At 41.8% G+C, this 25,790-nt stretch overlaps 1 protein-coding gene across 1 annotated transcript in view; it reads left to right on the forward strand.

Annotated features, from left to right (window-relative positions):
• LOC120027058 (CUB and sushi domain-containing protein 3-like) overlaps positions 1 to 25,790 on the forward strand; it is a 704,521-nt gene that overhangs the window by 330,724 nt on the left and 348,007 nt on the right. Inside the window, exons 7-9 of the mRNA XM_038971903.1 lie at positions 13,827 to 13,904; positions 21,946 to 22,033; positions 23,880 to 24,004. Coding sequence (XP_038827831.1) covers positions 13,827 to 13,904; positions 21,946 to 22,033; positions 23,880 to 24,004 — 291 coding nt within the window. The remainder of the gene's footprint in view (positions 1 to 13,826; positions 13,905 to 21,945; positions 22,034 to 23,879; positions 24,005 to 25,790) is intronic.

The following is a 25,790-nucleotide window of genomic DNA, read 5'->3' on the forward strand; positions in this document are numbered from 1 at the left end:
TAAAAACTTTTGACATCAATAGCTTCTACTTTTCTGTTTATTGAGAAGTCATTGGAAATATATGCCCTTTTTTCAATAATGTAATTGTAATTTCAGTTGACTTCCTGAATTGACTGCCTTCCATTTGAATTGAGCCATACCCTGCTCTCCAGGGACATTGGGGGTGAAAGGTTAATGAATGTACTCTTCTCCTCTGATCTGAGGTCAGTGTTAGTGAGGACAGTGACAGATCACCTCCTTGTCTCACCACAACTAATGCTCACTAGTCACTCCTTTTTAGCTCATCAGTTGCTTTAAAGCTACATTCTGCGATTCTAAAATGTATTTAAACCTTACATTTTGGGTTATGATAGAGTATGAGTGTGCTTAACTCATGAAACACTTATACTGTAAGTTATATCCTTTAATAGACAGTGGAGAAGCATGGTTTAAGACCAATAGAAAGAGATGGACATCTGCAGTCAGAGAAGAGCTCAGAGCATCTGAATAGGTTTATTTCTGTCCTTGACACCTCTCCAGAGGACAATGTTATAGGGCAAGCGCTTTTCACATCCTCTGAAAGGGCAGTGTCTGTATGTACAGAGCCCAAAGAAAGAAGAGGGGATGAATAAATGATTTGCTCATAATTTACTAATCTTTGTAAATAGTTAGGGAACCATTTTGCTAATACCCTACTAATGAGCTTTTAATTGGACGTTGCTATATAAAGTGTCACACCCCAAGGACTTTTATTAAACACAACTTGTATTTATTATCGATATTCTCAAAGAAAAAGGACTGTAGAATGTCATTTATTTTGTGGCTTAGTGCCAAGAACAGCAGTGGATTTAAATGGTCTTTAAAATGGACAAACTTCCCATCAAACAGACTCCCTTCAACTAAAATACACAATATTTGAGAAGTTCAGCACATTTATGGCACTTGATGGAGGTGAAAAGCCAGGCAAGATTGGTTTGTGCCCTTCACAAGAAGATAAAATCTCTATCTTAATGTCCGCTGTTGATGCTGCCGGGGGTTGAATTGCCCCTTGAGAACGGCCCTGTGTGCGACTTCTTATTGAGGCTTTACAGGTATACACCACCTGGTGAGCCACAAGCAGCCCAGCTTCAAAGCAGCAGCTGCAAAGTGCCTTAGGACACCAAAACCACCCCAAAATCCAATTTACCCACCTGCTCTGTCTGACAGAAATGCCATCAGAAAAAGCACGTTCCCATCTCTGATTGAACCACAGTTATTGACATTAGCCAGCTGTTGCTCTCGCTCTAAATTCAACTCATCTCTTATAGGAAGTCAGTCAGTGGCTGTCGAATTGAAGCTGTTATTGGCTATGCTGCTTCGGCTCTTCTCAAGACAGCCACTGATAAGTAATGAAATTGAAGCTGCCACGTCTCAACGTAATCAAAGTTTGACAGGGAATTTGAACCCAGGCAATGTACTTAACTATTGTATTTGTATGCGGGCAGCCTAGCTGCTGTTCAGCACTACTGAAAAGGAATTAACATACAGAATTAACTACCTGATGTGGCTGCAGATATCTACTGTAGTTGCTATGTATGTTATACACATAGGGACTGTATACAGGGCTTATAATGCAATTTTACCCAAGATCTGGCACAGCAGGGTTAGAAGCCAATGGTCCTTTTCAGACAACTTGAGGATTTTGAGGAACTAACAGTCAACAATGAATCCCAAAAATTATCCTCCAGGGTTCTTTCTATCTTCCCTAGAATTAAAATCTTCCAAATGCCCCTCTTATATCATACTGAATCTCACAGCCCTCTGTCACAGGTCAGACAATTTCTCCACTCCTCTAAGCAGTCCAGTCAGAAATAGGACTTCATGCAAATTCATGACCAGAAGACTGGTGTCGCAGACTATCTCTTCCCCTGGAGCTACTGCCATCTTTGATAAGACCACCTCTGCTCCTCTATCATTAGACTGCAGGCCTGTGCAGAGTATTGTAAATTAGGATTTACCATTTCCCTTGGGGGAAAAAGTATTCACTTTTTTCCTGTCAGATGTGATCCTTCATCCATGGGCCTATATCACAATGGCATTACTATTAGCATGTTTGCTTCTACAGCATCAGGCTCCTTAATAGGTACCCAGTATTCCAGACATCGATTTTGTTTTCTTTGAACCTTGTACAATGCCTTTTTAAATTCTGCCAAGTGAGATTTTACATAATCTTCTTTTAACAATCAGATCTGCATTTGACCTTAAAGTCAGTTGCAAACATACTGTAGATGTTGTCTTGAGAGAAGAAACAGTCACATTAACAAGCAAATCATTGAATCAATAGTAAAGTTGTTTCCAAACACTTTGTAGAGGAAATGAAATGCAGGGTCCCAAGTACATACAGTTAAAAGCTAAATTCATATTGAACTGCACTGCCACAAAGCAGCAAAAAGTGTATCAGCATCCCTCAACCATTACAGTGTAAAATGTTCAGTAATTTGGAGTGGAAAGCCCTTCCCAAAAACTCCACATTAATATATCGGGCTGTACTTTATGCATAAACTGCTCAGGACAGACATGTATATGTAACTCTAGCTGTATAATTTATTGTAGTTATCTTTCCTTTCTGTCACGACTAAGCAGTGAGCAAGACCAGCGTGTCAGGTGCCAAGATTTAATTGTAAAAACAAATTACACCATAAAATCAGTCATTTAGTATGCAATCACTTTAGCTCTACATTGGTATGGTTCCCAATTAAGCAGCCAAAGGCAGTTAAATTAAGCAATAAGGCCAGAGGGGGTGTGGTATATTGCCAATATTCCAGGACTAAGGGCAGTTCTTAAGCACGACGCAACACTGAGTTTTTGGGCCACTTAATACCTGGACACTGAAGCTGTGATTGATAGTATACGATGGAATTTGAAACGTTCTTGAGACACTTTTATAAAGACTTGCCAAGACTTTAAAGACACAACCTCTAATTTCAAGTTCTGAAAGGACCAATGCAGCTGTTTTTATCCCAACATCAAATCATTTCTGGGTAACAATTAGGTACCTTACAGTGATTTTTCTAGCAAAGAGCAATTTCTTAAGCAAGAATTTTGCTAGGACTGTCTGTTAGTGGGGAAAACCAAAAACGATTTGTTATTGGCAGAAAGGTTTGGAACTCTCATTGGTCTATTAAAAAATGTACCTTCTTATGATGTCACCAGGCAGGCCCAAACTCCATCCCACCAAAACAGGCAGGCATTTCAGGTAGTCTTTCCAAACAGCTCTTACACTAAAAGGGCATTATCATAATTTTCACAATTTTACAGTATTATTCCAACCTCATAGTGTGGAAATACAGTACCAGTCAAGAGTTTGGAGACACCTACTCATTCAAGGGTTTTTCTTTATTTTTACTATTTTCTACATTGTAGAATAATAGTGAAGACATAAACAGTATAAAAGAACACATATGGAATCATGTAGTAACCAAAAAAGTGTGTCACGCCTACTCCCGCTCTTCCCCCCTGGCGTTTGAGGGCACCAGGCTGCCCTGCATTACGCACTCCTGCCACCATCATTTACGCACACCAGCCTTCCCTCGTCAAGCGCTTCAGCAATATTGGACTCACTTGGACTCACTCAATCACCTGTTTATTACTTCCCCTATATTTGTCAGTTCTCCAGCTCTGTTCCCCGCTGCTGCATTGTTTGTCATATATCCATATTACCCGCGTGCTGACGCTGTTCCTGTCTTGTTCTATGTCTGTTCCCTATTAAATGTCTGACTCCGCGTACCTGCTTCTCCTGTCCGGCGTCGGTCTTACAGAATAATGCAGCCATCACACGAAGCATCAGGGAGTACTGGCGTTCCTGTTGGTGGTGGCTTCGGTCCTGGGTCGCCACCGATGGAACCGGGTGTGCCTAGCCAGCTTGTCGGGCTTCCACGACCTAGCTGTTTCGAGAGGTTTCCTTGCCCCAGGTGGCTCGGAAGGCGCCCATCCCACCTCAGGCCTCAGCCGGATCGCCAGGTCTTCTTCGCCCAGCCGGCCCATGAGTTTTCTTGTTTTGTTGGTGAAGTTGGGCTTGGATTCCACCACCGATGGAACCGGGGGTGCCGAAGCCAGCTCGTCGAGCTTCCACGTCCTAGCTAGCTCGAGAGGTTTCCTTGCTTCGGTTGGCTCGGCAGGTTCCCATCCCACGTCACGCTCTGCCGGATCATCGGGCTTCCACGCCACAGCGGGATCGACAGGCGTTCATGCCTCAGCCGGATCGTCAGGTTCTTATGCCTCAGCCGGCTCGCCAGGCTCCCGAGCCCCTGCCGGTTCGTGGGGAGTTTACCCCCAACCGGCTTGCCCAGCGCCCATGTCTCAGCAAGCATGCCCAGGTGAGACGCTGGGTGGCACCCCTAGAGAGGGGGGGTACTGTCAGGTCTGCTCCCGCTTTTCCCCCCTGGCGCTCGAGGGCGCCAGGCTGCCCTGCATTACGCACTCCTGCCACCATCATTACGCACACCTGCCTTCCCACGTCACGCGCTTCAGCGATATTGGACTCACCTGGACTCAATCACCTGTTTATTACCTCCCCTATATTTGTCAGTTCCCCAGCTCTGTTCCCCGCTGCTGCATTGTTTGTCATATGTCCATATTACCCGTGTGCTGACGCTGTTCCTGTCTTGTTCTATATCTGTTCCCTAATAAATGTCTGACTCCCCGTACCTGCTTCTCCTGTCCGGCGTCAGTCGTTACAAAGTGTTAAACAAATCAAAATACATTTTATATTTGAGATTCTTCAAAGTAGCCATCCTTTGCCTTGATGACAGCTTTTGTACACTCTTGGCATTTTCTCAACCTGCTTCACCTGGAATGCTTTTCCAACAGGTTTGAAGGACTTCCCACATATGCTGAGCACTTGTTGGCTGCTTTTCCTTCATTCTGCGGTCCAACTCATCCCAAACCATCTCAATTGGGTTGAGGTCAGCTGATTGTGGAGGCCAGGTCATCTGATGCAGCACTCCATCACTCTCCTTCTTGGTCAAATAGCCCTTACACAGCCTGGAGGTGTGTTGGGTCATTGTCCTGTTGTGAAAAAAAATTATAGTCCCACTAAGCGCAAACCAGATGGGATGGCGTATTGCTGCAGAATGCTGTGGTAGCCATGCTGGTTAAGTGTGCCTTGAATTCAAAATATATCACAGACAGTGTCACCAGCAAAGCTCCCCACACCATCACACCTCCTCCTCCATGATTCATGGTGGGAACCACACATGTGGAGCTCATCCGTTCACCTATGCGTCTCACAAAGACATCGCGGCTGGAACCAAAAATCTCCAATTTCTACCATTTAGGCCTGATTTACGTGTTCTCCTCTGAACAGTTGATGTTGAGATGTGTCTGTTACTTGAACTCTGTGAAGTATTTATTTGGGCTGCAATCTGAGGTGCGTTTAACTCTAATTAACTTATCCTTTTGCAGCAGAGATAACTTTGTGGCGGTGCTCATGAGAGCCAGTTTCATCATAGCGCTTGATGGTTTTTGCGACGGCACCTGAAGAAACTTTCAAAGTTCTTGAAATGTTCCGTTTTGATTGACCTTCATGTCTTAATGTAATGATGGACTGTTGTTTCTCTTTGCTTATTTGAGCTGTTCTTGCCATAAAATGGACTTGGTCTTTTACCAAATAGGGCTATCTTCTGTATACCATATGTGTTATTTCATAGTTTTGATGTCTTCACTATTATTCTACAATGTAGAAAATATGAAAAATAAGGTAAAACCCTGGAATAAGTAGGTGTCCAAACTTGTGACTTGTACTGTATATATAAAACTCAGAAAATAGACATTTTTGACTGTACTGGGCATCATGTTTACAATGATTCCAATTACTTTGGAAAACATTCCAAACATCAGCGTTTTTATAAATGAGGGCAGTTGCCAGCACCTCTTTCAAAAGTGTCATTCTCACAGAAGCTGATGTCACACTGTGTGCTCACCATTTATAATGCTGCTCTTTGCATTAACTTTAATCATAAATACACCCAGGAGAGAAATGTATTTCAGTGGTGCCATTAGGTTTAGTATGGCTCTCATCTGAACTCATAGCACTCATAAAATGTCTTTGAGAACAAGGTCATCCTAAGGTGTGTGAGGTTAGCCCATGCGGTAAGATTTTAACAGTGAGGAGGCAAGACAATGAGAGCAGATTTTTATGCCCAGAGTGAAGCTTTTATTTGGAAGTGAGGAATAATGCCGGCGACTGAACAAATATTTACAACCAAAATAACAAACAGGCTGATGAACAAAAAGATAGTTATAATAAACTTATTTGGATAAACCCATTGTTTAGAGTGCTCAAAAGAAAACCCCAGGCTTCAACTATGCCTGAAAATCCAGCAGCATGCCAACCCATTACCAGTCTCTGTCAGTCTCTGTGAGTTTAAATAGCACTTCCCATGATGCATCTGACCAATGAGAGACAGCCATATCATGACGTTAATTAACTTTCAAAGGCACACATTACAATATACACATGTTCCGTTAACAAACATATATGTATTATCATACACACACAGTTCAATAAAGGTGCTTACCCCACATAGATACAGTTAATAGATGGGTTTCTCAAATCATTAACCGTTTGGAAGGGTTTGGTTATCCATATAAGATATACTGTATCTTTAGATCAAGTGACTGAAGACATAGGACAATCGTCACATCTTGGAATGGACATTGGCTGATGTACTGAACTGCAATAGAGCTGTTGTCTCAAACCGCATTTAAAAAAAATATATATTTAACCTTTATTTAACTAGGCAATTCGGTTAAGAACAAATTCTTATTTACAATGACGGCCTACACCGGCCAAACCCGGACAACGCTGGGCCAATTGTGCGCCGCGCTATGGGACTCCCAATCACGGCCGGTTGTGATACAGCATGAGGTGTCTTACATCTCAAATTATTTTGTTGTTTCATTTACTATATTATATATCTAGCTTTGCTTTACCTTTGTGCAATTAACCAATATTTATTTAGTTTTTTCACATCTTAATGTATTATTACCAAAATGTTTGTGTTCTATTAATCCACTTGAACTTGTAAGATACATTTACATTTAATCACATATGCGGTTATTGTACCAATTGTACAACTACTGAATTGATGAGTGTCGATGCAATCTCTGTCCTACTCGTGTTGGACACAGGGGACCGTCAGTTAGGGTGGTCTGCACCGTGTGTATCCAATCTGTCATCAGTGATGGTTCACACAAGGGTTATGGGTGACAGGCAGCGAAGCCGCTCCCACTCCGATCTATTCACTGACTGAGTGAAGCAGCAAAGGTTAATTAAGCAGGGAGGTGAAATATGATCATCACATTGTCTTTTCCTTCATCCCCCTGATAACAAACGACCCTGCAAATACCTCTTAGCCTGATTCTAGCCCAGTGAATAATCTGACACGCCAGACAGAGGACAATTACAGTAATCTATCCTTGACATGATGGACGAGGGGATAAGATGCCCCAGGACTGGCGCTGAGGAGATAAGAATACAATTTAGTGTTGAACGTTGTCGTCTCAAAGATCATCCTCACATTTGTTTTTCAGTTGTTGATAACACTACAGGTGTGACATTGTGACAAAAAATGTATGACAGAAGTGACACTGAATCTTACACTGTGATGCATATGTGTTACATTTGGCCTTTCATGGCCAAGATCCTTCAGTTAGAACGATCCTGACCTTGGGTGTCCAAACATTCTTGAGCGGATCAATGTCTGCAAAAAAAAGAAGCAAGTGTAGAAATTAGAAACTGAGATGGTTTCAAGCCTTGCTGCCCACTAATGTCCAGATGGGGCTCAATGATAGTATTTAATCCAATAATTCACCCTAGAATTAGACTCTTAGACTCTTTGCATGATTCAGTATACAATCAGATCTTAATTTCACCCAAATGTTGCATATCCGCTTCCCTGGCCTCCCGGACAATACATGTAGGAAAAGTGGCACTCTAATAGTGCCCCAAAATATCTAATGGCTATCGCTTTCAAGATACACTGCATGGACAAAAGAATGTGGACACCTGCTCGTCAAACATCTCATTCCAAAATCATGGGCATTAATATGGAGTTGGTCCCCCTTTGCTGCTTTAACAGCCTCCACTCTTCTGGGAAGGCTTTCCTCTAGATGTTGGATTATTGCTGCGGGGACTTGCTTACATTCAGCCACAAGAGCATTAGTGAGGTGATGTTGGGAGATTAGGCCTGGCTCGCAGCCGGCGTTTAATTCATCCCAAAGGTGTCCGATGGGGTTGAGGTCAGGGTTCTGTGCAGGCCAGTCCAGTCTAGTTCTTCCACACCGATCTCGAAACAATTTTTGTATGGACCTCGTTTTGTGCACGGGGGCATTGGCATCCCCAAACTGTTGCCACAAAGTTGGAAGCACAGAATCATGGCGAAATAATGTTATTTTATGTTGTAGCATTAAGATTTCCCTTCACTGGAACTAAGGGGCCTAGCCGGAACCATGAGAAACAGCCCCAGACCATTAATCCTCCTCCACCAAACTTCACAGTTTGCAATATGCATTCGGGCAGGTAGCGTACTCCTAGCATCCACCAAATCCAGATTTGTCCGATGGACTGCCAGATGGTGAAGCGTGATTCATCACTCCAGAGAATACGTTTCCATTGCTCCAGAGTCCTATGGCGACAAGCTTTACACCACTCCAGCCGACGCTCGGCATTGCTCTGCCATGGAAACCCATTTCATGAAGCTCCCGACCAACAGTTTTTGGGCTGACGTTGCTTCCGGAGGCAGTTTAGAACTCGGAAGTTAGTGTTGCAACCGAGTAGAGACAATTTTTACGAGCTACGCGCTTCAGCACTCAGCAGTCCCGTTCTGTGCGCTTGTGTGGCCTACCACTTTGCGGCTGAGCTGTTGTTGCTCCGAGACGTTTCCACTTCCCAATAACATCACTTACAGTTGACCGAGGCAGGTCTAGCAGGGCAGAGATTTGATGAACGGACTTGTTGGAAAGGTGGCTTCCTATGACGGTGCCACATTGAAAGTCACTGAGCTCTTCAGTATGGGCCATTCTACTGCCAATGTTTGTCTATGAAGATTGCATGGCTGTGTGCTCGATTTTATACACCTGTCAGCAACGGGTGTGGCTGAAATAGCCAAATCCACCAATTTGAAGGGGTGTCCACATACTTTTGTAGTGTAGTGTGAGTGCCCATCTCAGATGCTTAGCAGAGAATGCAAGATTTAGTTACTATGACATAAATTAAAGATACAACTTAGCTATTCATTTCAACCCCATGTACTTTGCCAATTAAATCCGCTGACCAGCACTTGAGCGAAACATAGTATGTCATATAGAATGAAACACTAAAGATCCAATGTAGCCATTTTTATCTCAATATCAAATAATTTATGTGTAAAGATTATTTACCATAATTGATTGTTTTCAATTAAAATTGTCCCAAAGAAACAAAAATAGCTTCTTAGCAAAGAGCAATTTCTCCAAACATAATTTCGCTAGGACTGTCTGGGAAAGGGAAAATTAGCTGTTTTGGCAGAGAGGTTTGGAACTCTCCTTCTTATTTGCCTATTAACTAATTCACTGCATGGTGGCGTCACCATGGAAGGCCAAAACTTCTTCCCACAAAAACAGGCTGAACTTAGAGTTGTTTTTTTCAAACAGCTCTTACACTAAAAGGACATTATCATCATTTACACAATTTCAAAGTATTATTCCAACCTCATAGTGTGGAAATATATATAAAACACAAGGAAATCACATTTTTGACTGCACTGGCTCTTTAATTAGGATATGTTGTCAGGTCACATTTTTATTGTGTTATCATAGATGTCAACAGTTTGTCAGGGGGTTTTGTAGTGTCTCTGGGGATTTCATTTTGACATTTGAGTTACAATGTGCATGGGGAAATTGCTAGATTGCTGAAGTTAGCAGAACTGAAACTGCATAAATAAACATAATTTTGCACCAATCTTGGAAGTAATAAATCTGAACAATACATTTTCTGTATAAGGTTCTATAGCTCCTATATCAGCCCCCAATAAAGTATTTCACTGCCCCCATAAGCTAGAGGCTATGAGAGAATGATCAGAGCTTCTTTAAGTTGTTATCGGGCACCAATTTCAACTTGAACTTGATTTGTCCACTTAACTCCATGCTCCAAGTGCTACCATTTTCTCCTCAATACTAGTTGTAGTTTACTACAAGTCCTATTTCTTTAACCTTTTTACAGTGAAGGGTATCCTAACAGCTAGCCAATTAGACATGGTGGAATGTGTGTCTAGTGTAAAGAGGATGTATTTTATAGACGACTACACCAATGTAATGACATTGTACATTTTGACTGGACAGATTGGATGTACCATTTGGTTTGTCTCAAGGCCTTACCTGGCCCTTACTCCGTTAAACTACCCCCCCCCCCCCCCCCCCCCCCCCACTACCCTAGTTCAATTATGTTCTTTTAACCCACCTCCTCTCACTCCTCTAGTTCAGTTATGTTCCTACAACACTAACGTGGCTTTATTGGCCCTTTAACCTGTGGCCTTTAGGCAAGGTAGAATGAGATATTGAATCCTAGGTTGCCAGGCTACAGCAGAATTCTCTGTGTATATTTCTGTCTCACCCAGTTATAGTGTAGTACCGGCCGCAAGATTATAGTGCAGTATAGTACAGACTGCTTTTCATTTCTATTCTCTTAAATCCCATATAAAGTCAAAACAGCACAAAACAAGTGGAAAATAGATTCCTCAAACACATGGTTGATTAAATGTGTGCTCTATGACAGTGGTTCCCAACCAGGGGTACTAGGACCGCTAGGGGTACTTGGCCTATCCACAGGGGGTACTTGAGAAGACTCATGAGACCATGGGATTACTGCTAGAATGCACATGAGGGGGTACTTCAGGGGTACTCCTGGCAGAGAAAAATTCAGTTGGTGTTAAAAAAAAAAGGTTGGGAACCACTGCTCTGTGATTTGGTAGGTACCCATTGTCTTGGAGTCAGACTGCATTTTCATTTGCTAAATTAGAAAGACATGTTTTGATAAGAGATGGTTGCCTTCCTCCTCGTACATATCCTTTCTTAATCATTCTACGAATGACGAAATGTCACGACTGAACAGCAGATATCAACCAATAGGCAACCTGTGCGAGTCGGCATAAGACAAGAAACGCAAATCCATTTTAAATTGACTAATTTTAGCTTCTTCTGGCACAGCATGGGAGTCACTGTATAATTTTTGGCTTTATTTATTAATGAAAGAATGCTGACCAGAGGGCTATAAAATGGGAGTAATAAACCATTCAGGTTTGGTTTAATAAGAGCTCAGACTGAAGGTGCCATTTTTCAATCCTACATAGTGCCTGAGGAATGCCTTGGGTCTTTAAGGCTGTGTTTGAATTGGTATTTTAACTAATCAGATCAGTTCTGAAAAATATCTGATGTGAAAAGATCTGATGTGATTGGTCAAAAGACCAATTAGTGGAAAAAATTATCAGATTTTGGGCTGCCTGTGTAAACACAGCCTTACATAGTTTACATACTGTATCAGCACAAAGAAACTCGTCGGCTGATTTATCGCAAAGCAAATTAACCAGATCCCAAGAAAGGACATTAAGGCATGGCAAATGAGGCTGCTCAAGTGGTGCTCATCGGTGACCATCCAAGTGTCACCCGTAAATTAAGAGGCAGATCCCTCACAGATGAACTATAATTAAGTAAGTCGATTACATGTCATTATTAAAAGAGTTCATCATCTGTGCCATTATTCATGTTGGGCACTGCTTGTACGGAAGAGGTACTTGTACGGAAGAGGTACTGTCCACTCTAACTGAATATGCGATAATACCAGCTGTGTGATTTTCTGTTATTCTCAGCTGTACACACTGTTTCTGACATGAGGTACTATTGGGGACTTTGGACTTTTTGAAGAATTTCAAGTGAAAATATAACATCTAAGCAAGTAGTAACAGGAAACCACAGGTCTGCAGAAGCTTTGAAGCATACCGTACAGTAGCTGCCCATTGGTTAAAAACTGGTTGAAAAGTATAAATCTGTGTGATGACGTTGAATCAACGTGGAAAACTGATTGGAATATCAAAAAAAACGTAAGGGGATTTCTTATTTTTTCACCCAACTTTTTACCTACATCCAATGACATGGTCACAGTCTAATTCACGTAGAAATGCAAATCAACTTTTTACCGACATCCAATGACATGGTCACAGTCTAATTCACGTAGAAATGCAAAATCAAACTAGGCTTTGAACACTTTTTCCTTACAAGTTGGTCTGTTCATAATCGGAATTACACAACCTTTGATGTCTGAAACTCTAAGACTATGTTTTTAATGCAATCTTTCCCAGTATAAGGGACAGGTTGACGTGTATTGGGATGAGTCTTGTCCTTGAGGCAGAACTGAGAGATTCCGCATCGTGGGCCAGCAGCAAAGTCAAATGGGTATATTGTAAAAATGTGCTTTTTGGTCTTAATTTAATGTTAGTGTTAGGCATTAGGGTTAGCAGTGTGGTTATGGTTAAGGTTAGGGTTAGGTTTAATTACTTTTATGACTTTGTGGCTGTGCCAGCTAGTGACTACTCAGAGCTGCCTCCAGAACAAGATTCATGATGAAAAACGCTAGTCTGCGTGTAAGGGTGGGCAAACCTTTTCGATCTCAGCCATCTCTATGTCAATATTCTGAAGGACAACTGGCAGTTGTCAAAAACCATTGCACCTCTCAGTCTGTCATTCAGTGAAACATGTATGGACATATCATAATGACTTTCACCCCAGACTTCATCTTTGGATCAAGATGTTAAGAATGACTTAGCTCTATATTTAAAAAAAAAGATTCTCATATTTTTTACGGACAAGCTGAATCAGTGAAGCCAATGTCAATGTGCTAGTGTAACTTTCTGTGTTAAATGTGTGAGGCTGTGAGGGTTGCCCTGAACTACGGAAGAGAGAGAGAGAGAGCACCTCCACAGCCTCACACAATGCTACATGCTTCTTATCCCACCTATTTTCCATATCCTAATATAATCCTTCATCATCCCATGTTATATCTGAAAGTGAATCGATGGGTACTTTTTAACAAAAGCGTTAAATATGTAATGATAGATGTTTGGGTTTTTTGAACGCATACTGTTTTGGAAAACCGAAAAGAAAACATTTATCATGATGTTTTTACAAATGTTGAATGTGATCCTGTTGTTATTATTATTATTATTATTACGCTTGTCATTCCTCACAGGGCTTCTGTTCAAATTAGCTGAAATAGTGATGAAAGCCAGCACAACACCTGAAAATCCCTATTTTGCTCAGGGGCAGTGTGTGTGTGTATGTGCATGTGCGCGCGAGTGTGTGTGTATGTACGTGTGTGTATGTGAGCGGACGTCTGCACTGTTATGTCCCAACGTGCCATTCTGCGGCATAACAAATCGGCCATTCTGTTGCAAAAAAAAACCTTGACAGCCTCCTCTGCCCTGAAGATTCCTCTGAGGATTGTGGCTAAAGGCTGATCCATATTGGCTGCTCTACTCTACCCTGGTCTGGTCTGGTCTGCCGTCCTACAAAACCCCCCAATCATTTCAAGGTTGACAAATGAACAGAAGCCCTGTCGGCTACTTATATATCAATATCTTTCTCCTCCTCTTTTTATCGTTTCATTTTAGCGTGCCTATTTTCTTTCTGCACATTATTCTTTGTTGTTACCTGCTGCTGCTATGATTTGTGCTCTTCTCCATAAGCTTGGAGGATGGGTTTCTTGGTTTTCAATGCTGATCAGTTTATTTGGAACCTGTTTTACCTGATTTCATGTTTTTGTTTTCCCTTTTAACTAGTGAAACGGTCTGTAGACTTTAAATCTAGAGGAGTAAAATTATTCCCAGGAAAAGACAACAGCAACAAGTTTTCTATCTGTGAGTCTACCCTTTGTTACTCTGTTATGGTAAATCTGTGATTTCTGTTTTCCTGTGCGTGCTTGTGCGTGTTTGTTTGTCGATTGTGTTTCATGTTTTCAATAATTTGGTCATTGCTTTGTTTGGACTCGTAACCTGTTGAATGCACGATCAGTCCCCCAGCCCACCCATCATGCCTTGCATCAATAACCATTGGTCTTGTGCGGCATCAATAATGATAAGGCATATGTGCACTGTGCAATCCTGGTGGATGAAGGTTGCCTTGTCCGAGCCAGAACAGCTAATCCGGCAGGATAGAGTACACCCCATGGACAGGACACTAGTCTATCGCAGGGTCTTATGCCAAATCCATCTCCTTAATGCTGAGAGCCAAGAAGAGAGGCATCTGGCCTCATTTTTGGTATGACTCAAGAAGAGAGGCATCTGGCCCCATTTTTGGTATGACTCAAGCAGGGATCAAACCCACAACCTCCTAATCTCAGGATGTACATTAACCACAAGGCCACTGAGTTGATGTGCAATCCTGGAGTTACACCACCATTCAAAATCCAAATTATTGGCTTCATGCCGTCAAGAAGATATTCCAAAAACAATAACAGACATTCTGTTTGATGATTAGGTCACAATGGCTAACTAGCCAGGTGAAACCACTGTTACTAATTTTCATTTGCAGACCCTTAGGCTGAATTAATTAAGAAAGATGTGCAAAATGAATCAAGCAAGCTCAGATTATTTATAACTCTGTGTGAATCACACATATTGTTTGTGTATCAATTGTATTACGAGGGCATTGGATGTATTACGAGGGCATTGGCTGTATTACAAGGACGTTCTCTGTATTAAACTATAAGTACCCTCAGCAGTATCCTAGGTTTCAATGCAAGAATTGAGTAGTTTTGTCGTGACCATCTGTGTTACAGTATAATCCAACTGTATTTTAGCACGGTATATCAGTATATTAATGTGCCATGACCTCACAAGGAACCCAAAGCTCAGCTGTGGTACTACCAAGTCATACGTGTGTCAAAGACGACAGAGTTAATAAACAGAAATGCTTGAGTCAAGTTAGCTATATGTGTTTGTGTGGATAGGAAGATAAATGATAAATGAATGGATGTTAATAGTGTTCTGGTGAATAATGCACTCTTGAGCTCTGGCCGTCCTGTGCTACAGTGCACGTGTGTGAGTCGATATCGCTTAAAGCCTGTTCCAAGGTGTAGCATATGCAATATTGATTTTAATTATCTGATATTAAGGATGCATGCCACTCCTCAAAGTGGGTAGTCGATGCAATTTCCCTTATTATCGAATCCGCGGGCCAACTCTGGGAGGGAAAAACCGAAAAACCTCTGACTTGGGAAGCATCTTAAATTGATGGAATCCTGATGAACAAAGTACAAACTATTGACGGCCACAGGGTTTTTAATTAAAGACCTAGATAACAACAAAAATCTAGTCGGTGTGTAACGTATATGCTGGGAGTCAGGAAGCAGGTGCAGAAGGTAAGTTTAATGATAAGAATAAGGCAGATAAACAAAACAGGAGAAGCGTACTGAACGTGAAGAAAACCAATACTGCCTGATGACTGAGGCTACCGAGGGCTAAATACAGGGAGAGTAATCAAGGTGATGATGAGGTCCAAGTGTGTGTAACAATTGGGAGCAGGTGTACGTAATGATGGTTGCCAGGACCGGTGGTTAGTAGACCGGCGACGTCGAACGCTGGAGCGGTGGAGCAGGAGTAGGTGTGACACAGTGACACTCGTGTTTTTGACCGATGTGTCTTGGGGAATGGTTATCTGTCATGATGAGCTAGGTATGCTCAAGGGCGATGTTAGTAAAAATATGGAATGCTCTTAATTTTATGTTTTATGAGTGCATTAATGAATGTTTCATTCTATTCTTATGAAGCATTTTGTTTACCTGAAACCGTTTTGTTCAGTCTGTGTACTTGACACTGTCCATGCAATTAATGTTGTCCACATTTTTTAGCATACTGATTTGTCCATCTACACTGAACAAAGGCACTTCACGAATGGACAGATTTGTTTTTGTCTACTTGAAGAGCTTGCACCACTAATACTGTGCAAAGTCTCAAAAGACAACATGTTCAACTAACTCTATGTGTAATGCAGAGCGCCTTATAGGAGCAGTTTGGGTTAAGTGCCTTGCTCAAGGTAAAAACAATGTATTGTTGCACAACAACATATTTGCATTTTCATGATTTCATAAAGGGTCTGCAACGAAAATTATCGGTCGTATTTAATGTTAGGGCTATTGCAAAAAAGCTCCTGTCAAAACAGTGCTTTTGAGCAATGCAGCCTTTTCGACACCAATTTGGATTTTCACTCATATTCAGTGACAATTTTGTATGAAATAGAAGAAGAAAATAACCAGGATTCCCATAGTCCTCACTGTCCTCTTCGGCATGTGTGCATGTCATCGCTGCATGTTTGTTTGCTGTTTTTGGGCCATATTGCATGTTATTAAATCCACATTAGAGCATGAGCAATCAGTTAAATGTATTCACAGAGACATGCTTTGCTGTATTAATGCATTTATACAAATATGACGAAACTGAAAAAGCCCCAAAGAACAAAACACTGTTCTTCGAATGCTACTTATCTTTCATTTACATAAATATTATACACAGAGAAAGTAAACAGAAACAATAAAGACTATAGTGCATAAACATACTAATGTATGAACTGAATAAGTGTTCTTATACCCAGTTAGCAACACTAAAATGGCCCATTTGGCCGAATGCCCCCCCCCCCCCCCCGGCAAAGTTGTAAGCCATCCACTGCATACTACAGTATATACGGCTTCCTAGAAGTACTCTGGAATAACTTGAAAAGCAACTAAATTGTTAATCAAGGGCATGACAAGACGCATGGCTTCCTTCCACTTGACAGGAGAAGGACGAAGGACTCCTACTCACTCCAAATCCAAGCATCAATAAACCAGGCAATGTGATGAGAACTGGACCCTAGGGAGTCTTTCTGCATGGTTTGTCCATGTTGTACACAGCTTTCTGAGGTCTGTCTTTGTGTGAATGATAAATGAGTGACTGTACATTGAAACCTGTGACAGGACTGAGACTGGTGTAACAGGTGAGTTGGTTGGCTGTGTGTGTGTGTGTGTGTGTTTGACTGACTACTCACTGCCAGCCTGTCTAAGTATGGTATTGAGGTTCAAACCCCCTTGGGTTTCACACTTCGCTGGACTTCTCTGCGGGAATAAAAGGCAACTTCTCTAAACATAGCTGACAAATTGTTCTGGTGGTGAAGGGAGGGACTCGATGGAGTGTGCCGAAATTTCATGTGGCGAAGCCTGTCGTTTTAGAACTGCTTTCCAAAGTGACGGATGGTGAAAACAGGGAGCTGGCGTCCCAGCACTGAAGCTTATATAGAGAGTGGTTGTGTCCAAAATGGCACCCTATTCCCTATACAAGACACTGCTATTGACCTAGGGCCCGCTCTGGTCAAAGGTAGTGCACTATATGGGGAATAGGGTGCCATTTGAGACGCACTGAGGGTAGAAGAGTCTTGAATGACCCTCTGTAATCAACTGAACAGAAAATCTGTCTTTCCTCTCTTTGTCTTGTGCCATGCCTCATCCATCATACATGAGACCCTAGAACTATTCTCCTGGCATTTTTAAATCATCGCTATTTTCTTTAGGCCATGTTGTGATGCGCTCATACGACAAGAAACATAACATTGATAGACATAACGTTAAGAAACACTGACAGCCATAGATAGAGGATCCTACTCTCCTTTACTCTACAAAATAAAATACAAAACTAAGGGGCAATCTGGGATTGTTACATCATTTGAACTTTGAAATGAATGATTTTCCAAAAAAGGGGGCGGGCTGACTGCTTCGTTGTTTTCTTCAAATCCCAGAGTACTCATTTTATGTATGACGGCTGGATGGCTGTATAAAATATACATACAGAACATTGATAATGTATTGCTCATTTGGACAATAAAGCAACAGAATGCAACAATCAACAATCACAGCAATCCGCAGTCATCCCCAAAGGGGAACCATTTCTCACCATCATTATTTTTAAAGGCAGCTGTATTTAGACTTGGGAAAAAAGACAATGTTATTCTATGTGTAGTGAGTGTTTTTTGGGTTTGTTTCTTGGTTGACACCACCCTTAGCTGAGTTGCCAACAACCAGATGTATCCGGATTTCAGGGATACATCTAATTCAACTTAGCTTCCTTTTCCGCTGAAAAACGGATGTGGGGACTCCGCTCAGGCGTATTCTTTTACGCCTGCTATGTTAGTTTGACACTGACTGCTACTTCCAGGGAGTATTTTGGGATTTCTCCAGCAGCTTACTGACCTAGAGGGAGGCAGCAGTGTAAACATATCCTCCTCTCAGCTGTCAAACGCACTGACATGCTGCTGCTGCCGCTTTGAAAGGAGAACATTTTAGGGCAAAGTAAAGTAGCTGCGGAAAAGCCAAAATAAGGCTGCATTTTGCTGGGTTTGTTTGTTTGTGTGTGTGTGTGTGTGTGTGTGTGTGTGTGTGTGTGTGTGTGTGTGTGTGTGTGTGTGTGTGTGTGTGTGCGTGTGCGTGTGCGTGTGTTCACTGTTTATGTGTATTTGTGGAATCCATCTACATTTCTACAGTACCGGTCAACAGTTTGGAAACACCTACTCTTTCAAGGGTTTTTCTTTGCTTTTACTGTTTTCTACATTGTAGAATAATAGTGAAGATATCAAAACTATGAAATAACACTTATGGAATCATGTAGTAACCAAGAAAGTGTTAAACAAATCCAAATATATTTTATATTTGAGATTCTTCAAAGTAGCCACCCTTTGCCTTGATGACAGCTTTGCACACTGGAATGAGTCGGTGTGTCCAAACTTGACTGGTACTGTATACAAAAAAAAAGCTTTTATTTTAGTGTCTATAGTTCCTAAAATGTCCTCGAATAATGATAGTCTTTCTATCTGTTTTGTTTGTTTTCCCCATTATCACATCAGCAGGTTTGCTTCATGCTGATTTGTTTTTATGTTGACCCATTTTAGATATCTAACATTTACTCAGAAGTCGGAAGCGACACGAATGGCCATCGTAAATATCTGAAGTGGGCACTGGGGCCTCTCTTAAAGCACTGTTAAAGTAAGAAACAGTGAACGACCCAGTCTGGTCTAACTCTACTCTATAAAGGATTATAGATTTTATATACGATTAGACACCAGTACAAAGTTTGCAGCTGTCATTTACAGAGAGTCATCAAAGAAAGGTAAAACAGTATTTACACTAATCATTAAGAAGTAAATGCGTTCCTTCTGAACATTTATAGCTAATGCATATACATTAGGCCCTTGTCTCATGATTTAATGTCCTGGTTCATGAAGACATATATCCTCAAGAATTCCCGCAGTGTTTCTTAGTCGATTAGTCATTCAGGCCTTTGCCATTCTCTGTGCATCACACTATGTAGCCTACACTATGCCAGATGGCTCCTGAGAGATATATCCAACGGTCAAACTAATCTCAACAAAGCAACAAAGAAGATAGGCCTACAGTACATACAACAGATCTTTTGAACTCACATATACATACAAGTATCCAATACGCCTACACACTAATGAAAAAATGCATAATGTCGTTTCTTAGCATATTCTTCTTCAGAAAGCCAGTAAAGCCACACCCACTCATTCAGCAGGGATAAATATTGTTTTCCTGTGATGCATATTCTATCAAATACTTTGAATTGTTTTCATTCTTGTTCTGTGTGGCTCATTGCATATTCCTACATTTCACCAATCATTTTTTCTTATCTGCTGTCTGTTGTTTTGCTGGTCACAAGGAGATATACTCTATAAAATATTAACTTATTTTGTAGCCTGGGTTGTCTAGCGGTAATGTGTTAGCCCCTGGAACACATGTCTACAGTGTCGGTACATAGGTTTGAATATGGCCTACTGCTCTTTAAAACAATCTCTCTCTATCTTTCCCCACTATCAAGCTGGCCTACTTCCCTTTAACACAATCTCTCTCTATCTTTCCCCACTATCAATCTGGCCTACTTCCCTTTAACACAATCTCTCTCTCTCTTTCCCCACTATCAGTCTGGCCTACTTCCCTTTAACACAATCTCTCTATCTTTCCCCACTATCAGTCTGGCCTACTATATATATATATATATATATATATATATATATATATATATATATATATATATATATATATATATATAACATGGTGTATAAGATCCTTTTCACAATTTCTCAAGATAAACTTGACTGTATTTCCAAAGACACATGTTCTAACTCCTCCCCCGCAGAGATGTTGAGAAAGTATTATTGTGTAAGACACTGAGCTCCAGTCAATTTCATTACAGTCCCTAAACGTTAAAGTGTCATGGATCTTCCTTCTATTAAATACTTGTGTGCTCCCTCCGCTCTGCCTGCTGTCCTATTGGTTCCTGTCTTCAACTTCAGCTCCTCAAACTAAACCCAACGGAAATTAAATAGGAATTAGGAATCTGGATATTGGGTACGTCCCAAATGAAACCATATTGTAGTGCACTCTTTTTGACCAGGACCCATAGGGTTCCGATCAAAAGTAGGAATAGAATACCATTTGTGATGCTAGCCATTGTGTGGTACACCCAGCCACTGATCATCAGTCATCTAATTCCCCATCCAGCCAGCCTAGCATTATGCATTATGCAAGCTAGCTATTTGCTATCTGACCCTATGTACTGGCATCCTCCATTAGGCAGCCGGTAAACAAGACCAAGAGATGGAGCTAGGACTGGTGGATTTGATAAACAGCACTCAGCTGAGTGTTGATGTCGTGCCACATGACACATCAATAGTAATGGACACCATCTGTGCAGTTGAAGATAGAGAGGACAGAACGGCTGGAAGAACAGCATAGAAGACTGGGTTCCTGTTAGGAAGTCTAAATGTGGCAAGACCTGAGTGTGCTTGTCTTTACGTGACAGAGCTATTTTGGAAACAAGGAATAGATGTAAATGGACATAGTTTTCGATTGACAGAGATAGCACTGTGTTGGAAGTACAAATGTCTCTTCGAAAGAGGTGCCTAGCTAGCCACACAAAATACTAATTCATTTTGACTGTGGTTTATATATTTACCTGAATTTCAAAAGTATTACAAAATACTTCCTACCCCTCCGGACTAAAGTCTGGTCCCTGACAAGCATTTAAATCTGTTATTTTCTCCTGAAAAGACAGGTCTTTGAGACAGTGAACAATGGGCTGCTGCAGCTGGCTTTTGACAGTCATAACCACCTCTAAAACATTGAGATGCATGGTCAGATGTGGTCCACAATATTGGTCTGTAATTAGCTTGGTGTAGACACTAGCCTTCCTCTCCCCTCCCCTTCCTTCTCCTCCTCCCTCCAGTCAGACCATGGTTTGTGGATAATATTAATGGCCATGGTGTGAGTGAGGCTCAGTCACAGGGAAAATGAAAACTGACATGCCAATCTCTGCCTCAGATGGAAAGTGATCCAAATGAATCACAATCATGTATTTTCGAACGTTTGAAAAGGTTGTGAGAATGTCGATAGATTGCCCAGAACTAGGCGCAAACTGATGACGCTCAGAGTAAGAGGTTACTGCTTAGACCACTGCACAATGCTCTAGCAAGCCGTGAGAATAGTCGATGATAAAGGATGTTAATGGTGCGTAGTTTTTTATTATTTCGTTTTAAGCCTTCCCCAAACTGAACCACTCAGAATTAATGCCTAAACTGTTAACATTTGTGTTGTTTCTGTTTTAACCCAGTAACCATGCAGAATAAATGCATCAAAAATAGACATTCATCCATAATATGTCGAATTCCGAAGGGAAACTATGAGATCTTGTTGCTCCTCCACCATCTTGCTGTGCACCTAACACCCTGTACATGCTGAGTGTTGGTGTGGTGGCTATTGTGTAAGAACAGAGGCACAGGGCCAGCATGAGAGCCTTGTCCTCTTTCTCTGGCCCTCTCCTGTATATATCATAATGCTCTGCTCTTATCTCCCCTGTCAAGTGAATGAGGGGGGCATCAAGCAGGCATCCAACTCCTGCCCTGACCCGGGGGAACCAGAGAACGGCAAGAGGGTGGGCTCCGACTTTAGGTAGGTCATTTTGGGGTGAAGAATGGACCCTTACTAACATAGCACCCACTGGGCCCGGAGAGACAGGACACTGGATTTGCAAAGCCTGTGGCAAGGCACCTCTAGGGTTGCAAAATTCCTGGAACTTTCCCAAAATTCCCAGGTTTCCCAGAAATCCTGGGTGGAAAATTCCTGGAATCAGAAGGGAATAAGCAGGAAATCTCCTCCACTCCGGATTGCTGCAAAACCAGGGAATTTTAGGAAGATTACAGGAATTTTGCAACCCTAGGCACCTCTCATGTGGCTTGCACGTTGCAATGTGTTAGAGAACATACTGATCATAGTTTTTTCCCCACCACAACTATAAAGAACAATACAAAAAGAAACAATACTATATTATTTATGAGTTATTTATATGCCCAGTATAGACAAAGCAGATGAAGTTAAAACAAACAGCCTACAGCTGTTAACATGAATATTCTCCGAGGGCCATATCGCCTGTCAATGAAAGTGGAAGGACACTGGACATTGATTGTAGAAGGAAGGTACTCTGGTGTCATTATGAGTGCAGTGTCATGAGCGTGACACACACCAGTAATACAGCTCAACCTGAATATGACACTAGCCTCTAGTATCGCTCCACCTGAATAGGAATCACTTCTCCTCTCATCTTTAAGTGTTCATTCAATGTCACACACACCACTTCACTGTGGAATATTGACAGCAGCAGCTCAATGTGTGCTAAACCTAGGTCAATATTGAGCTCAGGGCCTGTAATCATAAGGTGTCTTAGTAGGAGTACTGATCTAGGATCAGTTTAGCCTTTTAGATTATAATGAATGGACATAATCATAGATTCTTTTTTTAAACCTTTATTTAACTAGGCAAACCAGTAAAGAACAAATTCTTATTTACAATGACAGCCTACCCCTGCCAAACCCTAACCTGGACGATGCTGGGCAAATGCGCCGCCCAATGGGACTCCCAATAAAAGCCGGTTGTGATACAGCCTGGAATCAAACCAGTGTCTGTAGTGACACCTCTAGCACTGAGATGCAGTGCCTTAGACTGCTGTCCTACTCCTACTCTGAGACTCTTTATAAATACGGGCCCTGATGATTTCAACTGTGATGATGGCAGTGGAGATGGTATTCTATTTGAAGAGAGCTAAGAGATGCCAACGAGAAAACAATGACTTTATACCTTTTATGTTATGGCTTATTTCTCTGTAACGTGTAGTGGGAAACATGCCCATTTCAGAATATCATACAATTTCTTGAGTGTGAGTTGCAATTTTCCCCTTTGGATCGTGTTTGTGTTCATCTGAACAGGGTGAATAGTTTCTGGAACCATTTCCTCTGAATGATATCAGATTATCTCAACCGAGCCCCGAGTTTGAGCTTCAAACAAATCGAAGGCCTTTCAAACCAGGCTTTTTTTTTTACTGTGTAGGAAAATCAAAGATGAGATTACTTGCAGATGTATTTTGAGGTATAAGATGTTTGTAGTTCAATAACACACATTAGCGGTACATCAATACTTTCAGTTCATTTACAGTATTTGGCTTTGTTGTGTTAAAAAGCCCTATATTCCAATATCACATGGTCCTAGTGGGAATCTGTTTTTAATTACTGTTTAATGTGCACAGATAGGCCTATACTTCATGTGTTTCTACAGTATGTAATGTAATAACACTCATGTGTGTGTGTGTGTGTGTGTGTGCGTGCGTGCGTGCGTGCGTGCGTGCGTGCCTGCGTGCGTGCCTGCGTGCCTGCGTGCGTGCCTGTGTGTGTGTGTATGTGTGCATGTGCGAATGTGCCTGTATATGTGTGTCTGCCTGTCTGTGTTCCCTCTCTCCCAACAACAGTATCGGAGCCACCGTCCAGTTCCTCTGTAATGAGGACCACGTGCTCCAAGGCTCCAAGACCATCACCTGTCAGAGGGTGGCCGAGGTGTTCGCTGCCTGGAGTGACCACCGCCCCGTCTGCAAAGGTCAGTTAGCACCCCTGGCAACTGCCTGCATGCTCCTGGGCCCCAAATGGCACCCTATTCCTTATTTAGTGCACTACTTTTGACAAGGGCCCATAGGGGGCTGGTCAAAAATAGCAAACTATATGGGGAATAGGCCACTATTTAGGACGCAGTGCATGGCTCCTGGGTCCCAAAATTCATTGAGAATATAGATATGGAGCCCTCATGGAAATGTCAGAGTACTTTGTCATTTTCAACTGAGCGACATTTTGGAGGCTTGGTTTTGCTGGGAGATTGATTTGAAATATAATTTGGGATTCTGTGTAATGTTCATGATGTTCAACAGCGGATCACAGACATGCTGAGGTTTGATTAGTCAGTGTTACCACAAGGGAGGGCCGGTGTGACAAGCAGACAGGTTGTTAGAGGTAGCTGGGCCACCTGTGGGCCTGGTCCATTTTTGTGACACACACACACACACATTCATCAACCAATCATGGTCCATTTTGATGGTGAGACACACATTGACCAACCAATCCTATCCCAGGCCACTGTGAGGCCTCCAGAGTGGTTAGGACGACCCACTTTGCAGATCATTAAACGTAGCATAGTACAAAGTAAAATGATACTGTGTCTGTAACATTTAAAGCATCTTGCCTATCACGCCCTACATTCATCCATCAGAGCCATCCTCAGGTTGTGCTATCCAGCCGGGCAAACAATGAAATTAAGAAAATGTTCTAGTATTTCAGGCAGAGTTTAATTATAAGTAATTAGGTACTGAAATTAGTTGACGCGACAATGGACATCCACTTCAAGGCATAATTATTGTCTTGCTGGATCATATTGGGAGACAAGTCTTCCATCCCCCTCTCCGCTCTCTCTCTCTCGCTCTCTCTCTCTTTCACTCCCTTTCCCAGCTCTCACTCCCTTCCTGTCTCTCCCGTCATTAATTAAGCATTCACCTGTTGTTTGTTTTTCCTAAAATGTGTAGACATTATTATCTAATCAATTAAACACAGCTGATATCAATTAAGCCGAATCCTGTCACTTGTGTGACTGTGATGCCACCCTGGGAACTGACCGGCCTGATCAATGCCCCCAGGATACCCATGTCTCTGGGGTGTATCTAATAACACCCTTGCATCGGCAAGTCTCTTAGCAGGAGACTCCCTTCAGAGTAATGTTTAGTTAGTTTATTAGGATTCCCATTGGCTGTTGATCATGCAGTAGCTACTCAGAGAAAAGACAACACAAAGACACCAAGAGACAACCAAAATACTTCCTATACACTATTCATATATACCGATCAGTTAGATATTTAGATCAGGGATGGGCAACTCCAGTCTTCAGGGGGTCGAAGTAGTGTCACACTTTTTCCCCATACCTAGCAAACACAGGGGATTGAACAAATTGTATTTTAAACTAAAGATCATTATTTGTTGATTACATTCTAGCAGACACTCTTATCCAGAGCAACTAGGGTTAAGTGCCTCATAGAAGGTCACATCAACAGATTTTTCCCCTAGTTGGCTCAGGGATTCGAAACAGCGACCTTTCGGTTACTAACCCAATGCTCTTAACCACTAGGCTTCCTGGAGTCAGGTTAGCTGGGGCTGGGGCAAACGAGTAACACCAATCAGTGCCCCGAGGACTGGCGTTGCTCATCTCTGATTTAAGATGTGACACAAGATGTTTATTGATCTGTTTCTTTAAAATAAAGAAAGCTAAGCTTGCAGGAGTAATAACTGGTAGCAGATCTGTTCGTGCTGTCACGCAAACTTTTCTGGCTGTAGTTCATGTTGTT

Source organism: Salvelinus namaycush, chromosome 32 (assembly GCF_016432855.1).
Source record: "Salvelinus namaycush isolate Seneca chromosome 32, SaNama_1.0, whole genome shotgun sequence".
NCBI lineage: Eukaryota > Metazoa > Chordata > Actinopteri > Salmoniformes > Salmonidae > Salvelinus > Salvelinus namaycush.